The following is a 17,786-nucleotide window of genomic DNA, read 5'->3' on the forward strand; positions in this document are numbered from 1 at the left end:
TTTTTCACGTAGGGGCCAAACCACCCTCCAAATGTTTCGTCAGTTCTTGGATATTTCACATTATTTCGCATTACTTAAAAAGTATTGACTCTTTCTACACCAAACTTGGCAGATGAGCAGGAGACCTAATGCCAATTATATTTACGTGAAAAATGTCAGTAAATGTCAAAGTTGTGACGTCACAGTGATGACGTCTTGTTTTTTGCGACTTTTGAAGTTTTCAATATGCATATTTTTTACAATGTGTTCGAAAGAGCACATCAAGGGGAGCTGAAACATGAAAAAATGTTGTCCATATCACAAAAATTAAATGAAATATGGCATTTTCAAATATGAAAAATAACTCTGCAAAATATGGGTCCCCCCTTGAGAAAAATCCCCAAATTGGAGCCGTAATTTTGTTCCAGCAAATGGAGCTATGTTGCACATGTGATGTGCCAGATTACTAAAGCTAAAATAAAGGAGAAAATAGGAATCAAAAATTATCCCTCTAGTGTTGTTGCGTTAAAATTAGTTTTGTTACGTCATAACCTGTGACGTCACCCGTTTTTTTACTGTTAATACCATCCTAACAAAGCCGAAAATCAAATTTCTAAAACCATACGATTTTTGACAACATCAAGCTTTCTATTTTGCTAGATTATCAGCCTTCCTAGAAAAAAGCTGAAAAAAATAAACCAGAGAGACTGACTTAAGAAGGACAGTATGGTTAAGCAAATTCCGGGGGGACAGCAAAAAAATATTTAATTTACCATATCTCAAAAAATAATCATCATAGCAAAAAACGGCTTTCGGCATTTTACTCCTGAAGTCAAGGCCTTTCCAATGACATAATCTTTACATCAGATTTTACAAAAGGTTATAGCACGTTTTGGTGACGTCATCAATTATGACGTCATAATCCGACATTTTGTCGCAACTTCTAAATTAAAATAAACTGGGGAACAAAGAAAGCCCATCTGCCAAACTTGGTTCAGAAATATATAAACCAAGCAAATATAGCCTTCATGAAACATTAGGGGGGTGGTTTGGCCCCTACGTGTTTTCCTATAAGCGCCGCTGTGGGGAAAAGTGACATTCAAGACATTGACAAATGGAATTACCAGACGAATGAATTATGCAGTCTACTTCTAATGTGAACGTAATATTGAACATTAACCATCAGGGCTCCTATTGTTACCGTTCTTGAGGAAAAGTATCTGTTGCTTTTCATTAATGTATTCAACCACATACAGAAACATAATGTTAAAAAAGAAATGAGTGCCTCCTCTCCAATACGCGCGCTCTCTTAAGCTTTTAGGGCCCCGTGCGCTAAATCGGATCGTTGACGTAGTCACAAAAGATCACAGCTGTATTAATGATGACTAAAACCAATCGTGACTTGCTTACGGGTATATTCCTACGCCTAACACCTGTACATGTTACTATGCGCTACTCGTGCTACCTTCTCGCTAGCAACCGGGAAAACTTGTAACTATTACTTACGCTGTAATTGGTCACAAGTGATTAAAGAATGACTGTCGTAGTGAGTAAACAAACGAGGTAAACAAATTGAGAAGTCACAATCTCTCACCGCCAGAGGCAGGCTAGAGGGACAAACACACCAGAAGCGAAGCGTAGTATATATTACGTTGTTTGTAGAGATTTGAGTGTGTGGTATTACTATTTGTGGATATTTAGGTTAATTAGGGCTTCCTATAGCTGCTTGTTTGTAAAAACAACAACAAACAAAGAAACAAACAGATGAGTAGTTAAAATGTACGTCGATACTAGACTCATACCGTCCAATAAGAGATTCGTTATCCAACATTTGTCGTTTTGAAAACCAGACTAACCTGTGTTTTACGGGTGTGCGTGGTGCGAAGAATGCCAGAGAACTATAACTAACCGGTTTGTATCCGTTTCGCACATCTTTTAGTGAAGTTGGAAAGTATAAACAGGTTTCTTTTCTTAGTTTCTAAATTTCTTTTGTTGATTGGAATGATTCTCTCTTTCCGAATTAATGATTCAAAGAATACAAGTCACACCAATTTTTTTTAATAAGTTTAAACGTTGTACTGAAAAGTTTGAATCAAACCATTTCAAGTGATACAAATGACACTAAAAATTACACTATCTACAGATTAACGTCTCTCGTCAAATAGCATAGTTACAAAGGGCTAAAAGTTATATCAGTGAACAACCATGTAACAAATGCTACATTTAAAAGCTCCATGCAAAATCTATTACAATCAACATTTTTTTCAAAAACTACTCTTTCGCATAAAATACAGGTAGCAAGTCGAAGAAAATATACAAATACAAAACTGGATCATTGGATTGTGCAAATCCAGAATTTTCATTGGCTATCGCTTAGCCATCATGGCATATGAGCGATTATACCATAATCTAAAATTTGGTTGTGTAAGCTTAATTTTGGGGGGCGTTTTCCCTGTTATTTTATTTTATTTTTCTCTTTTTTTAATAAAATAATTATTCCACTCGCGCTTGCTGGGTATCAGATAACTATATCCAACTCGGCGCTAGGCGCCTCGTTGGCTATCTCATCTCATATCCAACGCGGTCGACTGTGAGAGCTCCTGTGCCCCATTTGGAAACTCAAAAACAAGATTTTTTATTGATTTTCCTCGTTTTTCCAGGCCCTGGGACGCGTATTATGTGAATAAACGGTCGAATAAGGTGTTTATACTCGTGACTTTTCTGAATCAGTGACCAACACAGCTGAGGAAGGCAAAGCCGCCGAAACACAATGCTCCGAGCACAATGTAATATTTCGGTCGGTCGACGGTGATTATATATCGCTTTAAGCTAACCATTAACTACGCATATTCAACAGTTTTGCCAGCAGAGAGCAATCGTGAAAAATGTTAGCCAGCATCAACAAATCAGTATTATGCTTGTGAACGTCTCCTTACAAATGAGTTAACCGACAAAAAAATTCAAAAATAACAATAGCAACAGCAACTTATCGTCAGTTAGTCGGAAAATTCAATTTTCAGAAACAATTTGTCGTTCTTTACGTAATGAGGACCAAAGACCTGCTCAATCGGAGCGAACTTTACAAAACCACATCCTTCACGGCAAATGGCTTCCCTGGGCCTCTGAAATGCAGATACATTTTGTGTGGCTTGCACGAGCTGACTGATATCGTTTTTGGCACCACTCCGATCCAAGATCGAAAACGTGATTGTTCCAGTGAAAGGCCATTGTAAAAGATCATCATGTTCACCTTCCATCATGTGGACAAAGATGGCCACATATCTGCCTCTTCCATTATCCACTCCACTGAGATAAACTCTTATTCCAAACTTGTATTCATACTTATGCTTATTAATTGCGGGCCTGAAGAAAGCTATGGCCTCTTCATTGACATCCAGTTGCCGTCGCTGCTGAACCTCTGGTATTTCAAAAATAACACATGTTTCCCTTGGATTCATCTTGTTTCTTGTGGCCTTTTGTGGCTTACGCCTGAGAATAAAATACAATTTAATGTTATTATTTACATTACACAGTTTGCCTTATCATCATATAACGGTGTCAATGTTGTTGATTAAAGCTACCGGTATCACTTTTTTAGTCATAGTTTACTGTTTATTCGACACAATGTAGTATTCGATATAAAGTAGCTAGTTAGAAAAATAGTGATTGTTGCCTCCAGTCACAGGACATAACATAAATGACCCTGTATTTTATTTCCAATAGGAATGTAGTAGACGTAACATCAGCTTGCCTGTCAGATTCCTGTCTCCATAGTTGTAGTTCCTGGCGACTACAGGTATGCTCCACAGCCTGTTCCCTCTGACCAGTGGAACTCACTGCATTTATGTCTACACCATTTAGCTGCTGGTGACATGGAGGCAGGTCTTCGTGTTCATCTGGCGTCCGCTCTGCAAAAGGTGCGGTCTCCTGAATAGGGCAAGGCACTTCCTGTCTATCTTGGCTCTGGCGTGTATCCAGGCCCATCTCCTGAGTGGGGTGGCTCAGTGCATTAGCCTGTGCACTCTGCTGGTAACTGGGCTGCTGTTGTTGTCCATTCACCAGCTGACATGCAGCCGGTTCTTGGATGGAGGATTCTTCTCTGGATGTGACCCCTCCACCATTTAACATAGATTGGTTCACACCACTGCTTCCTCCGACATCGCTCTGCCGGTAAACTGGCTGCCTCTCACGCGCATTCAGCAAATGCCCTGCGATCTCTTCCGTTTCTGGAATGGGGCAAGATGCAGTAACTACACTGGCTTGTCCACCAGTTGCCCTGAGGTAGGTCAGTCCATCAACCTGACCATCATCGCCCTGCTGGTTGGTCGGATTCCGCTCTCGGGATTGCTCCGTCACCTTGTCAGGAGGGGTTGGTCCAACGCCATGTTCGTCACGTTCCCGCTGATAACCTGGCTGTTGTCCTTGTTCAGAGACCCCCTGCTCGGCAGGTGGCTCAACTGGAGGAGTGTCGCCGCTCGGAACGCAGCCCTGACCACCATTGCTGGGCTAGAATAAACAGAATACAAGCAAATGACTTCATGCATTTAGTACTGCTGTGCAGATTGCGGACAACATAACCAAATACTACGAAGGACTACAAATAGGACAGAAGCAGAAGCGGCTTCACACCCACGGCGAAAATGTCGAGAACAGCGAAGATAGCTTTAAAAATTGAATATTGAACTACCATCACTAAACCATGTCAAAATAATTTTGTTTTGAAAAATCTGCTTTCCCTTAGCTATAAAATAACACATTAAGTTAAAACTCCTCTAAAAACCAATATTTAGCCGATACGGAAAAGCAAAATCACAGAAGCGCCGTCCGGTAAAGCATAGAGAGAAGATGACTGAAAATGAAATTAAGATTCTGAACTTACGATGGAGTCGCTGACTGATTCATCTAAATGATTAGGGAATGGCATTTTCGCTGCTCCAGAGAGAAAATTTCGCTTGTCGCGGGCGTTTGTGTCACATGCAAAGGCAAATTCAAATGTCATATCCTTATTTTCGAAGCTGGGGTTTTATTCAAATCCAGCGCGTGGGTGTAATCGAGCATAAAGCAATGGTGTCTTTCCCAGATGAAATAGCCTCTGATGTTAGCAAGCTTTAGCGGAACAATCAAAGGAATCGTTCTCTTTCGTAGCTATAGGAACAAATAATCCGTGCACAAACGATTACGATCGAGGTAACTTTCGGCGTCTGCTTCCCTCTATTAATAATTATTGCACAGTCGTTATATATATTACGCACTTCCACTGAGCCAGAAACAGACTGCTTCACAATTTAGTTGTAACCATATTTACTCAGAGGAAATGCATTGTTTACCAATACGGACAATACGCAAAGAGGTATAGGCTTAAGTACTATCTGGGAAAGAATACCATATTTACCACTGACTCTAATGGAGGTTCATTATCAACAGGGCATCCGCCTGGGCCATTCCTTCAAAAAAGTAAAAAATTGACGGTTACATTGAAGACATTCCTGACATTGTCTAAAATTATTTTTGTTATCTTGACTTTTGTAATTGCATGTGCTCTTTGTATTATTTTTGCCAGTGAAATTGCTTGCTGGGGTTTTATTCAAATCTGGGGTTTTATTCAAATCCAACGCGTGGGTGTAATCGAGCATAAAACAATGGTGCGATTTGTACAAAATCGGATAGAAGGAAACTTGAAAGGATTCAAGAGCGTGTTCTTCGCATTGTTTTCAAGGACAAATCTACTACATACGATGAACTACTTAAGAAAGCTGGACTAACGACTCTATACAACCTAAGGTTACAAGATTTGGCAATACTAATGTACAAAGTTAAACATAAGCTGATACCAATCTGCATACAGAATATGTTTGAAGAAAATAGAACGACATACCAACTTCGGAACGAAAATTATTTTAAGATACCAAGATTTCGGACTGTAAGATACGGGAAACACTCTATAAGATACATGGGTCCATACTTGTGGTCAAGACTTTCAAGAGATGAAAAGAACAGTGATACCTTACATTCCTTCATATCAACTATAAGAAGAAGAGACATAGCATCTTTACTTGGGGATAATTGTGAAAACTGTTCCTTATGTTTATCCTGACCTGACTTTCATATTTACTTATTAATATTTTAATATTTACTTATTAACTTTTTTAATATATACTTATTCATTTTTACATTCATAATTCTTTTTTGTGTGTGTCCCCAATTAGCAGCAATGCTAAATACCCCAGACACGTTAATAAAGGTTTTTGTTGTTGTTGTTGTTGTTGTTGCTTTCGTGGTTTGCAGCGGAACAAGTTCTTTCACTCAATGAAATGTCAGCGTAACCATGGTAACCAGACTGAACAGATCAGTCAATGATGGCTTCATCGAAAGCGGAAACAATTATGATATTAGGTACAGATATCGGATTGTTTCGAAGCAGTGCGGCAATGTCGTATTCAGTTTCTAGTTATTCGTTCTTCTGAAAATCTTCAACATGAAGGGTGATTTTCGACAAAAAATGAAAGCTCTACTAACACTTATCTTCTAAAATTTCTATCAATTGCTCCCTAGCTGTTTCTTGCACGAAAGCATATTTCCGAATGGAAATGGTTTCGTATCGACCAGAAAACGGCTACTTTGAAAGACGCATCTACTGTTAGCCGTAAGGAACATACAAAGCATGCAGCGTTTCTCAAAACTTAGAGCCCAGAACAACGATCAAAGTAAGTCCTTAAATCTTAAACAAACGATTACCGGCAAAAATAAGGCCAATTGTACAATTTCCGACATTACTACTCGCCTGCGAAGGGTTTCATTTGATAACTGCTGCAGTTCTTGTGTGCCGCAGCAATTCTCAGTGATTTGTTCCTTCTGCTGAGTGGAAGTCACTCTACCTTGCAGACCATATCCACAATGATATCCGTGGTTTGGTTCCTCCTCTTCAACAGGGGCATTCAATCTATTGTGGAACTGACCACCTTGTGATCTTGCCCTCTGGCCACCAGCTTGACGAATTCCTGAAAAACGCCGACTCAATCCACTTGCCTGGTTATCCTCTGCACGCTGGCAGGGTAGCTGGTGGTGTCCACACCGATGGTAGAGCCTTCCAGCTCCTTCTTCCTCGACATGGTGAGAACTTCCACTTGTCCCGGCACCACAAACCCCCAGCTGGAAGTATGCGTGCTGTTCTTGTACTAGGATTTCTAGCTGTTGAGTTTGAACTGTGTCATGGGACTCTTGAGTGGGGAGACCTGCGTCACTATGTTGATCACCAATTGCTTGCTGAAGAAGAATGTTTAAAGTTACATAAAACAACAAACACTGACTGGTATCACGTGATAATAAGAAGTAGAACTTTATGCAGGTCTAAAATCATACACCACAATTTTTTAGTCCAGTTACGGTTGGTTTGTTCAGCACTACAAACATTGCCAGACTTGGTGAGTTGCAGAAAGCAAATTTACCATAAAAAGAATTAACCGTCACCCGTCAAGAACGCAATATTTTTGTTTATTTTTTTGTGTACTGACTTGCAGTATTAGCTATTTATTGTATACTATTAGTGTTCAGTTCTCTAAGCACACAACCATTTTAGGCACGATTGTCATTGATTAAAGTTCGCATAACTAACCGCACGGCAGTAGTCGACATATAATGAAGGCTTTTTTTACACACCTCTGCCTCTATTAACGGCTGGTCATCAATAGGGCATCTTGAGTCATTCCTCCTTCAAAAAAAGTTAAGAAATTATACTACTGTCACCAAGGTAAACATATTAAAGTTATTCAGTATCAAATATCATTTTGGAAGGTAATAAAACCACTTTCAATATCCCAATGGGAGGTGCGTTGGCCTCATAGTTAGCGCGTTCGTCTCCGGATCGGGCGTAACGGGTTCGAACCCTGGCAGGCGACATTGTGTTGTGTTCTTGGGCAAGACACCTGAATCTCACAGTGCCTCTCCACCCAGGTATATAAATGAGTACCGGCGAATTTAATGCTGGGTGTAGCCCTGCGATGGACTAGCATCCTATCCAGGAGGGGAATAGAGATACTCCTAATCGCTTCACGCTGTAGAAACCGGGATAAGCTCCGGCCTGATGAGCCACTTGGCTCGTATGCAGACTAATATCCTTATTAACCACAAATATTGATTTTCTGTACACTAGCATATTATACACTCAAGGTCCTCGCTACACGCGATCGATTTTTTTCTCTAACAAGGCCTTAAACTGAGTTCCTCTCGCACCTTATTTTCCGCATCTGAAAGAAGGTTTTGCATGGACATCTGAGGCCACAGCAGGTCTGTACCGGGGATCGAAGTTCCAAAGCAAAAGTGGACCGGTTCCCTTTCAAGATTTTATCCCCCAGATCTGTTCGATCTGTGACCGGTTGAGTATTTATAAGCCAGTTTTCGGTCTAATCTTACGTCGATCGACTACCTCAAGTAATCTGTGTACGAACCGCGAGTGCGGTTCCTTAAATAATATTCAAAAACTTCCTGAACTTAGTGTGACGTACAGTTATAAATAGACCGAGTTGTAACATAGGCTTGTTTTTGAGGCAGTCCGGTAGATCTATACATCATAACGTGGCGTTCTAGAAATTCAAACCAGCGATAAATATAGACTGAGTTGTCACAAAGGCTTGTTTACAGCTCCGCGATATCCTTTTGTAATGGGCTAAAAGCGGAAGTTACCGGCTTTGAGACGTTAGGCAGTCTGTTTATCGATACGCCTTGGCGTGACATTCTAGAAAATTCAGAACAGTTTAGTTATGAGTTGTCAGAGGCTTGTTTACGGCTCCGCAATATCCGTTTGTGATAGGTTAAAGCAGAAATACCTTTGTGAGATAGTCTGTAAGTAGATCGACACGTAGATCGATGACGTCTTCACGCCCAAATTTCCAAAATGCGCAGTAGAAGTCGATCAGAAGTCTAACAACTTTCAGTTCTATTTACAAAATTTGTTTCTTCATTTACAGTGCCCCAATTAGCGCTGCAATGCTTACGTCACGCACTCGTATGTAAATGGTTCACAATTGTCCATTGATGTGCGACGTCACTGGGTGGCATTACACAACACCGAATTCAGACTTTCAGACACAGTCGTCCTTCTCCGCACGCCCACGCACCTCTCCTAACACGTCTGACATACATTTCAGACTTTCAAGGTTTTGCAGTAACTTAGTCATTCTTCAAGTACTGCTGTGTTTTTTAAACTCAGAGCGCATTGAATTTAACTCGAACGTTGAATAACTGTGGAGTAAAGGACAGACAGACGTCGCCGCCCACGCATCCGTGATTGTTTACAGAGTTACAACTAGTGACGAGTTTGAGTTTTACGTTCAAGGTGGATCGAGGATGATTGCAGCTCGGAATCTGATAATGTCTCATCAAGTTAGCTTTCGTACTTGTCTGCGACATCACTAACGTTAACTCTACTGCCGTCACGAGCAGTGTGGCGAGGGTGGTAGCTTTTAATAAGAGTCGACTGTATTCAAAGGCTTTCTGGACGCGATCTCGGCCTCGCTTGATTTCCCCGATAGCCCGTCTTCTAGCTTCTTGTACCAACGGATTGTGATTTATCTGGCCTGTTACTGAGGAAAACTTCGAAGTGGACCAATTTTCAAGTATGTACATTTGTCACTTATTTGTATTTTTGCACGATATTAATTAAAAGTCTAAGATCTGTTTAGATGTCTTGGTAATTGATCTGATGGAATGCTTCGGTAATTGAGTTTGTTCGTACCTTGCGTGTCAGTTGGTTTGATCGCGGGGGAAAGTGTTGCTTCATGGATTAGCTTTGGTAGTATAAATAGATGGCGGAACACTGACTTTCACGAGATTCTCGGCGGTTTGTTCTATGGCGTGTTCAAATAGCTCTACGCTACATGACCCTCATGTCTATAACTAAACCATTTTCAGAAAATGTTTCGTTGCTATTTGGTCTCATTAAAAGTGTGTGTACCGGCTGTTATATTCAAACTGAATAATTCAACATTAACAAAAGCAGGAGCCGATGGCCAAGTTAATGACTCGTTAATACATACTCAAACTGGTTAGATCTTTGTACTGAATCTAGCATGTATCAAACAAGCCACTCTCTGAGATCACCGTATTTGGTTGAGTCTTTGCCAGCTCGACACTGACACATACCAGCTTATGTAAACATGAAAACCCACTCTGAAATTTCAATTCTGTGTCGATCATCATGACCACGGCTTCAGAGCAAACTAATTCAGTGCTCCAAGAGCCTGGGGACCGGTAAATCAGTGATTTACGATAATAAGCAGTGAACAAATTCAACTGGAATAGGTAATTTTGAACTTTCTGGTTTTACACAAGTTTTAGATTTCCTCAATTTGTGAGGAAAACAAATTTACTTATTAATTTAAAGTCTACTTTTAGAGAGCGCTGAATTCAGAAATTGGTCAGTAACCTCTGAAGTGAAATAATTTGTTATTATTGCATTGTGTTGACACCGAAATCGAACGTACCTTTCTTCATCGTAGTCTTCACTCAATGAACTTAAAAGATTGAACATGCCAGTGCCAAATAGAATCTTTTCAAGATTGATTTGGTATCGGAAGTATCATATCTCAGTAACGATTAGACTCAGAATGTCTCAGTATCGTCTGCTTATTCGTGTGGATCGAAACAGATTATCAGCGGGGCACAGAGCCTGAGTTTTCGAATTGTGTTCGGAGGCGGGGGTGTATAACAATTTAAACAAAACAGAAATATGTGTAGCCATGATTGATCATAGCAGTTATAAACACAACTTAAGCAGTTGCCTGAAAAAAAATTCAGGCCTTGAACGGGATCGAACCCATGACCTCTGCGATTCCTGTGCAGTGCTGCACCAACTGAGCTATCAAGCCAACAATATGTGTGTTTATATAGCAGTGTTGCGAAAGCTGAGCTCTCGTTGAGCTAGCTAGGAATGTCCGCGAAAACCCGAGTACGAAGAGCGAGAGGCTGGTACTGACATGAGTCGGTACTAAGATGACGAGCCTTATCGCGCTGGTCAGTATAAACAGCAAACCAAGTCACATAAATTTTAAACGGAAAGAGATTTTGCGAAAACCTATAAAACTTGATGTCTGGATCTTCTATTCATTGCTTGTACATGCATATTACACGGTTTTAGCTTAAGCCCGTAATCATCTACTGATAACATGCCAAAACAATGTTGATAAGAGAAGTCTAAACCAAATACTCAAAATCAGTAAAAAAATCGATGGGCTTAATTAATGGCTTGACTTTTTATCCAATCATCGCGCGAGGTAAATAAAATAGGGGATTCCCCGTAAGAAAATTTGTCAGAAATGGACTAAAAATCTCAGAACTGGACGAAATTCAAAACCGTCGCCCAAAGATGAAAAAAGACGCAGAATTTTCGTCAGATATTCTAACCCATTTGCTTCTTGTGGTTTTAGCGCATTGGAAATCGTTATTTGGTACTTTTTGTCGGCCAAAAAAGATAATTTGATCGAAACCTTTCTGTCGAGAAGCAAATTTTCCTAGCAAAACTATCAGCCGATTGACCCTTCGAGGGCCACTGCATAGCCAAGCAGAGCTCGTTTGACACAGGAACAAGAGGTTCCACAGAGGGTAAACTTGGCTTCATCCATGTGGAATTTTACTTTTTCAGCGCTTGTGGTTCATCATATCAATCCCTTCGAACCGTTCAAAGAGTATCTTTGTAAAAAGAGCAGCCGTGTACTTTACATGTTTATATCCGTAACTGGGAAAATATGAAGAGTACCACAAACCAGGAATACCTACAACCGCAAAGGACTGCTGAAATCGATGCTGAGATCGTGTTCTCGTGACGCGCTCCCATAGACAGCAAAGTCACACTAAACTAAGATGTTACAGATCATATGCATCACGGTTAAAAATCATGTCGCACGTTTTCAAGCCAAAACACTTGCGAAAACCTATATGAGAGCAGTACTCAAAATTATACAGTAGCGTCGACGGTGAAAAACGAGTAAGAAACAGATGTCTTCCGTGATCGATAGTCCAAGATTGGAATTTTGTCGACACCAAACGCTTAAGTTTGACTCGGTTCTGAGAAATGAATATTCAAACTCTACACGACTTTCTATACTATAACGTAAAATCATATTTAAAACAAGTCAAGAAAGAAAATGAAGAAAAAATGGAATCGGAATTTCGTAAACAACACACTGTTTGTAACTTTAAATTCTGATACAGTTAGTTCATTCAAAATCGTACCTCATCATACACGCTCTACACAATCTACGTCCACAAGTTGTCTGCAGTACGGGCTCTCGAATCGCTAAAGAGCAAATAGCGCATTTGTTGTCGCTTAATTCCTCTGCGACTGAATTAAATCCACAGATGCTTGAACCTCCGTTCCTTTTGTAGTCCATATTTTAGAGGTCTTAAATTGAAGATCCTCCAAGCTAAGCACTGTACGTAGCTTAAGTTCACGCGAATGTCGCGCCTCGAAAATTTAACTTCGATCATGTGTTGCTTTGGTTATTAAATTTACAGGAAATCATTCGTGACAATTAAACCATCCAATCAGACCTCTTTTTCTGAGAATCTACCAATCAGTTCAGCAAGGTAAAACTGAATCCTAAATCATGTGTTGCCAACTACTGAGCTCATGCATAACCATGTACATAAACATGGCAACCAGACTTTTGGATTCCCAGAACTAATCATTTTCTCAGAACTAATCATTTTCCCAGAACTAATCATTTTCCCAGAACTAATCATTTTCCCAGAAATTCATTATAACTTGCGCATTCGAATCGAAAGCGGATGTTTCTACTGGACAAAACAATTTTAATTACGTCTAGACAGATCACCAAATTGGGGAGTTATTTTTGCTTTTGGACTGAAATCTTCAACACGAAGAGTGTTTTTCGACAACAGATGAAAGCTGATTTTATCCAGCAAAAGTCTGTGATTCTTCGTGGAATTATTCGTGACTACACATTGATGCCAGCGCCTTCTTACAGCCTCGATTGCTGGTAATATCTGCACGGCTTGTGCTTCGGGCTGCCATTTGTTTTATACGGTAGTTAAGTGTTGGTTGTAGACAATTTTCGCACTGATCGTCACATCACATCACGAGCCGCCATTAGCACGAGCGAATTGGCAATGGTCGACGGTGGTTAGTTGTATTCGTTGGAAGGCTTCATCAAAACATGTCGCTTTTCAACTTTGGGAGTTCAGTTTGTACAGCAACAAACTGTGCTCTGGACGAACTGCTGAAGAGGACAAAGTTTCAAGTATGTATTCAATATCTCTAATGATTATGCCATGATATTGAAAGTCTTTATGGTCTCTAAAGTTGTTCTTTTGAAAAGAATTCTCAGCTATGAGTTTGTATACAAGTTATTTTTGGCTTGATCACTCTAGCGACGATCGCCATTTAAATTTAGTTTGATGATTTCATAGTAGTGGAAGTCAGCACTTTGCGGCCAATACTGCACTTGTTAGCAATCGTGTTTTGCAAAACCATCCATCAAACACACCGTGCATGCTCCCACAACTCTATGTTACAAATCTTCAGCTAAAGACTCAGCAAATTTCTTTCCTACAAGGTCAGAATGAAGGCATCACAGTGCGTGACGCCTTAATAACATTTTGGCGTAAGGATCATTACATTGAAATGCCTCACAACAAGCTGCAACGTCAAAGGGTGTTTTAACAGAATAATTGGGCCGAGATCTAGAGTTGGTTCTTTGCTTTGTTGATACACGATTTGCTTACATTTTGAAAACAGCCTGCCTCATGAAAAAGTGAATCGTAACTTCACATAAAAGTTTAGAATTACATACTCAATACATCCAACATTAAGAAAATTTGGGTTGTCGATACATGATTTTTCTACATTTTGAAAACAGCCTGCCCATGAAGAGATGAATACGTCCTTCACGTAAAAGCTTAGAATATCGTAATCAAATTCAATACATCCAACATTTAGGCAAATTAGGTTTATATTTCGTAACTTAAAAATTAAGGTTTACAAAAAACGTACGCAAGTCCGCTTAGGAGTAGTCTAAATAATCAACTTACTATTGCACGATTGATGTAGTATAACAATTTCATTTCCCAGGAGCAAGAGCTAGTTTAGTAACTTTTAACCGGAGCATGCAATCGTATCCTAAACTTATTGATCGTCTGCTTTTTCGTGCGGATCGAATCCGATTGATAGCGGGGCACAAAGCCTAATTTTAATTGGCTTAGACTGGAGGTGCGTTCGGAGGCGCGCTTTATGACAATTTGCAAACAAAATGCAAAACATTACAGGCCAAAGCAAGACCTGTGTAATATACATAATGTGATGAGGATCCCAGCATCAGGTTTTATAGGTTTTTGCAAGTTTTTTTCGCCGAAAAAAAAGAGTTGCGTATCCAGCACTAGTAGCCTTTCTTAGTCCTTATCTACCTCGCGAGTCTTCACACCGTCGGGTTTTGAGCGTCGCGAACATTTCTCTTGATCCCATCGAGCTGGCTCAACTTTCGCAGCTCCGCTTGTGGAGTCCAGGTAATAAGCTGAATTTTACAACACTTTAACCGAGCTTTTAAGCCTTATCAACAAGTGACTACCCACCACCCCCCACCCCCCCCCCCGCTCCAAAACTCTGAATTGGTACAACAAAACTTCAAAATTATGAAGACGCTTTCAGAATTGAATATTCTAGCGCTACTGAGGTCTACCGAGGCCTTAAAAAAAAACATGAAATCGAATAAAAAAGGCAATATTAACTCGAGGAACAAAACGCTCGAGCACTTACGGTATCATATACAATGGAATCAGAATTTCGCTGACTGCAAACTAATGAAAATTTATACAGTTAACTCACATACACACCTCATGATACAGCCTCTACAATGTCGAAAATCGGTTACAATTGCATCTTGAAGCTCCGAACAGCAAATAACACATCTGTTTTCACTAAATTCCATTGTAATTGAATAAAATCCACGGATAGAGAAAAGTGTTCCGCTTTAGGGGTGAATACTTCAGAACAGGTTTTGAATAAAAAGGGAAATAATCCACCGAACCGCCATGTGCGTGTGTACCTAATATCTGCAAATCTCGCCCACGTCTTGACCTTTCGTCGTTATATATACCTAATGAAACGTCCGTCTTTTCCTTGGCCTTTTGTCCGCTTGTGTATCACGTGATTTTTGCTTCGCAGCCAGACGCAGTTCCTTGCCCGTGCTAACCAAACACTCCCAAAATGTATTTTTAGAGAGCGAATCGAAAGCGGGTGTATTTTGTGACGTTACTTTACAAAACAATTTTAAATTAGGTCCAGACAGATCATCACATTGTTTTAATGCATCGCGGCGTTGTCGAATTCAGTTCCCAGTTATTTCTTCTTCCCCAAACTTCAACAAGTCTTCTTTGACCAAAAATGAAAGCTCCATCTTTCCGGCAAATCTCTGTGATTCTTCGTGTAATCATTGATGGCCATTGACGCCAGCGCCTTTCTATCAAGCATCTTTAACAACCGTGACCGCTGATATTATGAGCATGGCTAGGAACGCCCAGCTAGGAGATGTTTTCTACGGGACTAACTTTTGAAGTGTTGGTTGTGGACAACTGTGGCACTGATCGTCGCAGTATAAAAGGAATAGTTAACGTTTTCGCATTTGTGAGCGAAATCTCGAGTCGCCATTAATACGAGTGATGTGACAAAGGTCGATCATGGACGGTTGAATACGCTTGTGATTCGATCGAAGGCTTCATCGAAATATTTCGTTTTTCTACTTTGGGAGTTTTCACAGCAACAAACAATGCTCTGGTAGAACTTCTGAAGAGGACAAACATTCAAGTATGTATTTCCATGCTTTTTAATTACTACAACATGATATTAAATGTTTTAAGAATAGTACTTTTTAAGAGACGTTAGTGACAAGTTTGTAGACGGATGTTTTTAGCTGAGTGCTCTAACAACTTCACGTTGCATATCTGCAGCTAGAAGCAATTGTGCTCCTGTAACAACGGAATGAATATCTTTCATTGTGCAACGCTTGCACCTAATAAATTCTCATTGCAAACAAAACAGTTGAAATGCACCATTTCAAACTGATTTTGGAAGTAATAAGCTGCAAGTTGCATGAAATTTTAGCAGAATTATTCAAATCCATGTCGTTTTTTTTTCTCTCTCTCTCTCTGTTTAACATTTTGAACTGACTGCAGCCTGCGCTAATGGGGCACTTATTCCCTCGCGTAAAATACTCGCTTGAGGCTTCGATAAGTCTTCCCGTCGAAGTTCTTTAATAATTTCGACTCTCAATAAGCATCAAGATGATGTTGATTTTATAGTATGCTCGATCTCGGGAAATTCTTCAACTAGAAAACTTCTGGTATTTACAGACAAACAGAGAGCAGTGGCTTCAGTGTTCGCTGTTATGGCTCTGGTGGTATCCACAGAACCTGTAGCCAAGCAACTCGTTTTGAATCAATTCTAGCAAAACAAGAAACAACAAATACAACAGTCGTGGATGGGACTTATGGTACGCTTGGAACATTGTTTAGTTAAGCGAAAGTGGTGAACTTTCATTGCAACAGCTGAAACAAAAATGTGCCTTCGAGGCAACTTTCGCCACAAGCTTGCGACTCGTCAGTGTTTGACTTGATAATACGTATTAGTTTTACGTGGTTTTGTTTTTTAAAATTGTCTATTTGTTGTTTCTATGTCTCCGGATTTTGTCAAGCATTAATGGTGTTCTTGTTACTTCTCCTTGTGCTCACTCAGAAGAATTAAAGAGATCAAACTAATTCAGTGATTTCCTTGCCTGGATTCCCTTTGTAGAGAACTCGTGAATTGTTCCTTATGCAAACGTTTATATGCACTAGTAAACCAACTCACTGCAGTGTGAAGAGGTCATATTAAGAACGATGTTGGCATTTTTAAGCTCGAGACTGGTATGTAACCAAATAACTTTTGATACCTCTCAAATTTCAAGCGTAAGTCTAATTTTAGTTGAATATAGGAGTCAAATCTGTACAGTTTAAATTCAAGTTTAAAGAGCAATTTCGATTGTTCAACTAGTTTATGTTGACATGAACATTTTTAAACTCTCATAATGACAGGAGAAAGGCGAATTCGAAGTTCTCTGCAAATTCATCTGCCACTTCGACCGGTCAGGACTGTCTGCCAGTTGGATTTCATCAGAATTGTCAGGATTGATCAGAATTGTCAGAATTGTCAGAATTGGTCAGAATTGATCAGAATTGGTCAGAATTGGTCAGAATTGGACCGAATTGTCAACCTCGGTCAGAATTGATCAGAATTGGTCAGAATTTATCAGAATAATTGGTCAGAATTGTTCAGAATTGCCAGAATTGGTCAGAATTGATCAGCATTGTCAGAATTGGTCAGAATTGATCAGAATTGGTCAGAATTGGTCAGAATTGATCACACACCGGCTTCTACAAATCTTTTTAAGTACATTCGAAGCTATTGAATCTGCTGTGAACACTCTCGAAAGCTAGCAGGATAAGAGTAGTATTCGGCGATTTTTCTTTAGACTTGCCAACTTCGACAGAAACTCTAGATAGGCGACTTTAGGACTGAAATTTTACTCAAAATTCCCTGACACAGCGATTCATACGAATATTATATTTTGACAGTTCAATTATGAGTCAATCATCATGTACAGCTTTAAAGCATACTTATTCAGTACTCGAAGAGTCGGCAATGATTTACAATAATAATGCAATCAATGAACACATATTTAGCTGGAATATATTTTTGCAGTTTATGTTTTACATGATTTGGTTTCGATTTTTTGATATCCTGAATTCACACACTAAAACATCTC

The 17,786-nt window shown here is 39.8% G+C and overlaps 1 protein-coding gene, 2 long non-coding RNA genes and 1 pseudogene across 3 annotated transcripts in view; 1 reads left to right on the forward strand and 3 right to left on the reverse strand.

The window, feature by feature from the left end:
- The window catches only part of LOC145460626 (uncharacterized), a 104,392-nt gene that overhangs the window by 72,022 nt on the left and 14,584 nt on the right, over window positions 1-17,786 (forward strand). The window lies entirely within an intron of this gene.
- The window catches only part of LOC145460627 (uncharacterized), a 93,776-nt gene that overhangs the window by 64,573 nt on the left and 11,417 nt on the right, over window positions 1-17,786 (reverse strand). Inside the window, exon 2 of the long non-coding RNA XR_014039873.1 lies at window positions 13,053-14,083. This is a non-coding gene — a long non-coding RNA (uncharacterized LOC145460627). The remainder of the gene's footprint in view (window positions 1-13,052; window positions 14,084-17,786) is intronic.
- LOC145460610 (TNF receptor-associated factor 2-like) lies at window positions 2,840-5,063 on the reverse strand. Its single transcript, XM_081445484.1, has 2 exons — window positions 3,721-5,063; window positions 2,840-3,461 (listed from the first exon to the last, which is right to left on the reverse strand). The coding sequence occupies exons 1-2, from the start codon at window positions 4,105-4,107 to the stop codon at window positions 2,976-2,978; spliced, it is 873 nt and encodes a 290-aa protein (XP_081301610.1). The 5' UTR covers window positions 4,108-5,063; the 3' UTR covers window positions 2,840-2,975.
- Window positions 6,711-10,250, reverse strand: LOC145460617 (uncharacterized; annotated as a pseudogene).

The sequence above is a fragment of the Orbicella franksi genome, chromosome 11 (assembly GCF_964199315.1).
Source record: "Orbicella franksi chromosome 11, jaOrbFran1.1, whole genome shotgun sequence".
Classification (NCBI taxonomy): Eukaryota; Metazoa; Cnidaria; class Anthozoa; order Scleractinia; family Merulinidae; genus Orbicella; species Orbicella franksi.

Coding starts and splice junctions, on each gene's coding strand:
- LOC145460610 (XM_081445484.1), bottom strand. CDS start 4,107: ATGTTAAATGGTGGAGGGGTCACATCCAGAGAAGAATCCTCCATCCAA. Junction 3,462..3,720: donor AATCTGACAGGCAAGCTGAT/GTTACGTCTACT, acceptor CTCAGGCGTAAG/CCACAAAAGGCCACAAGAAA.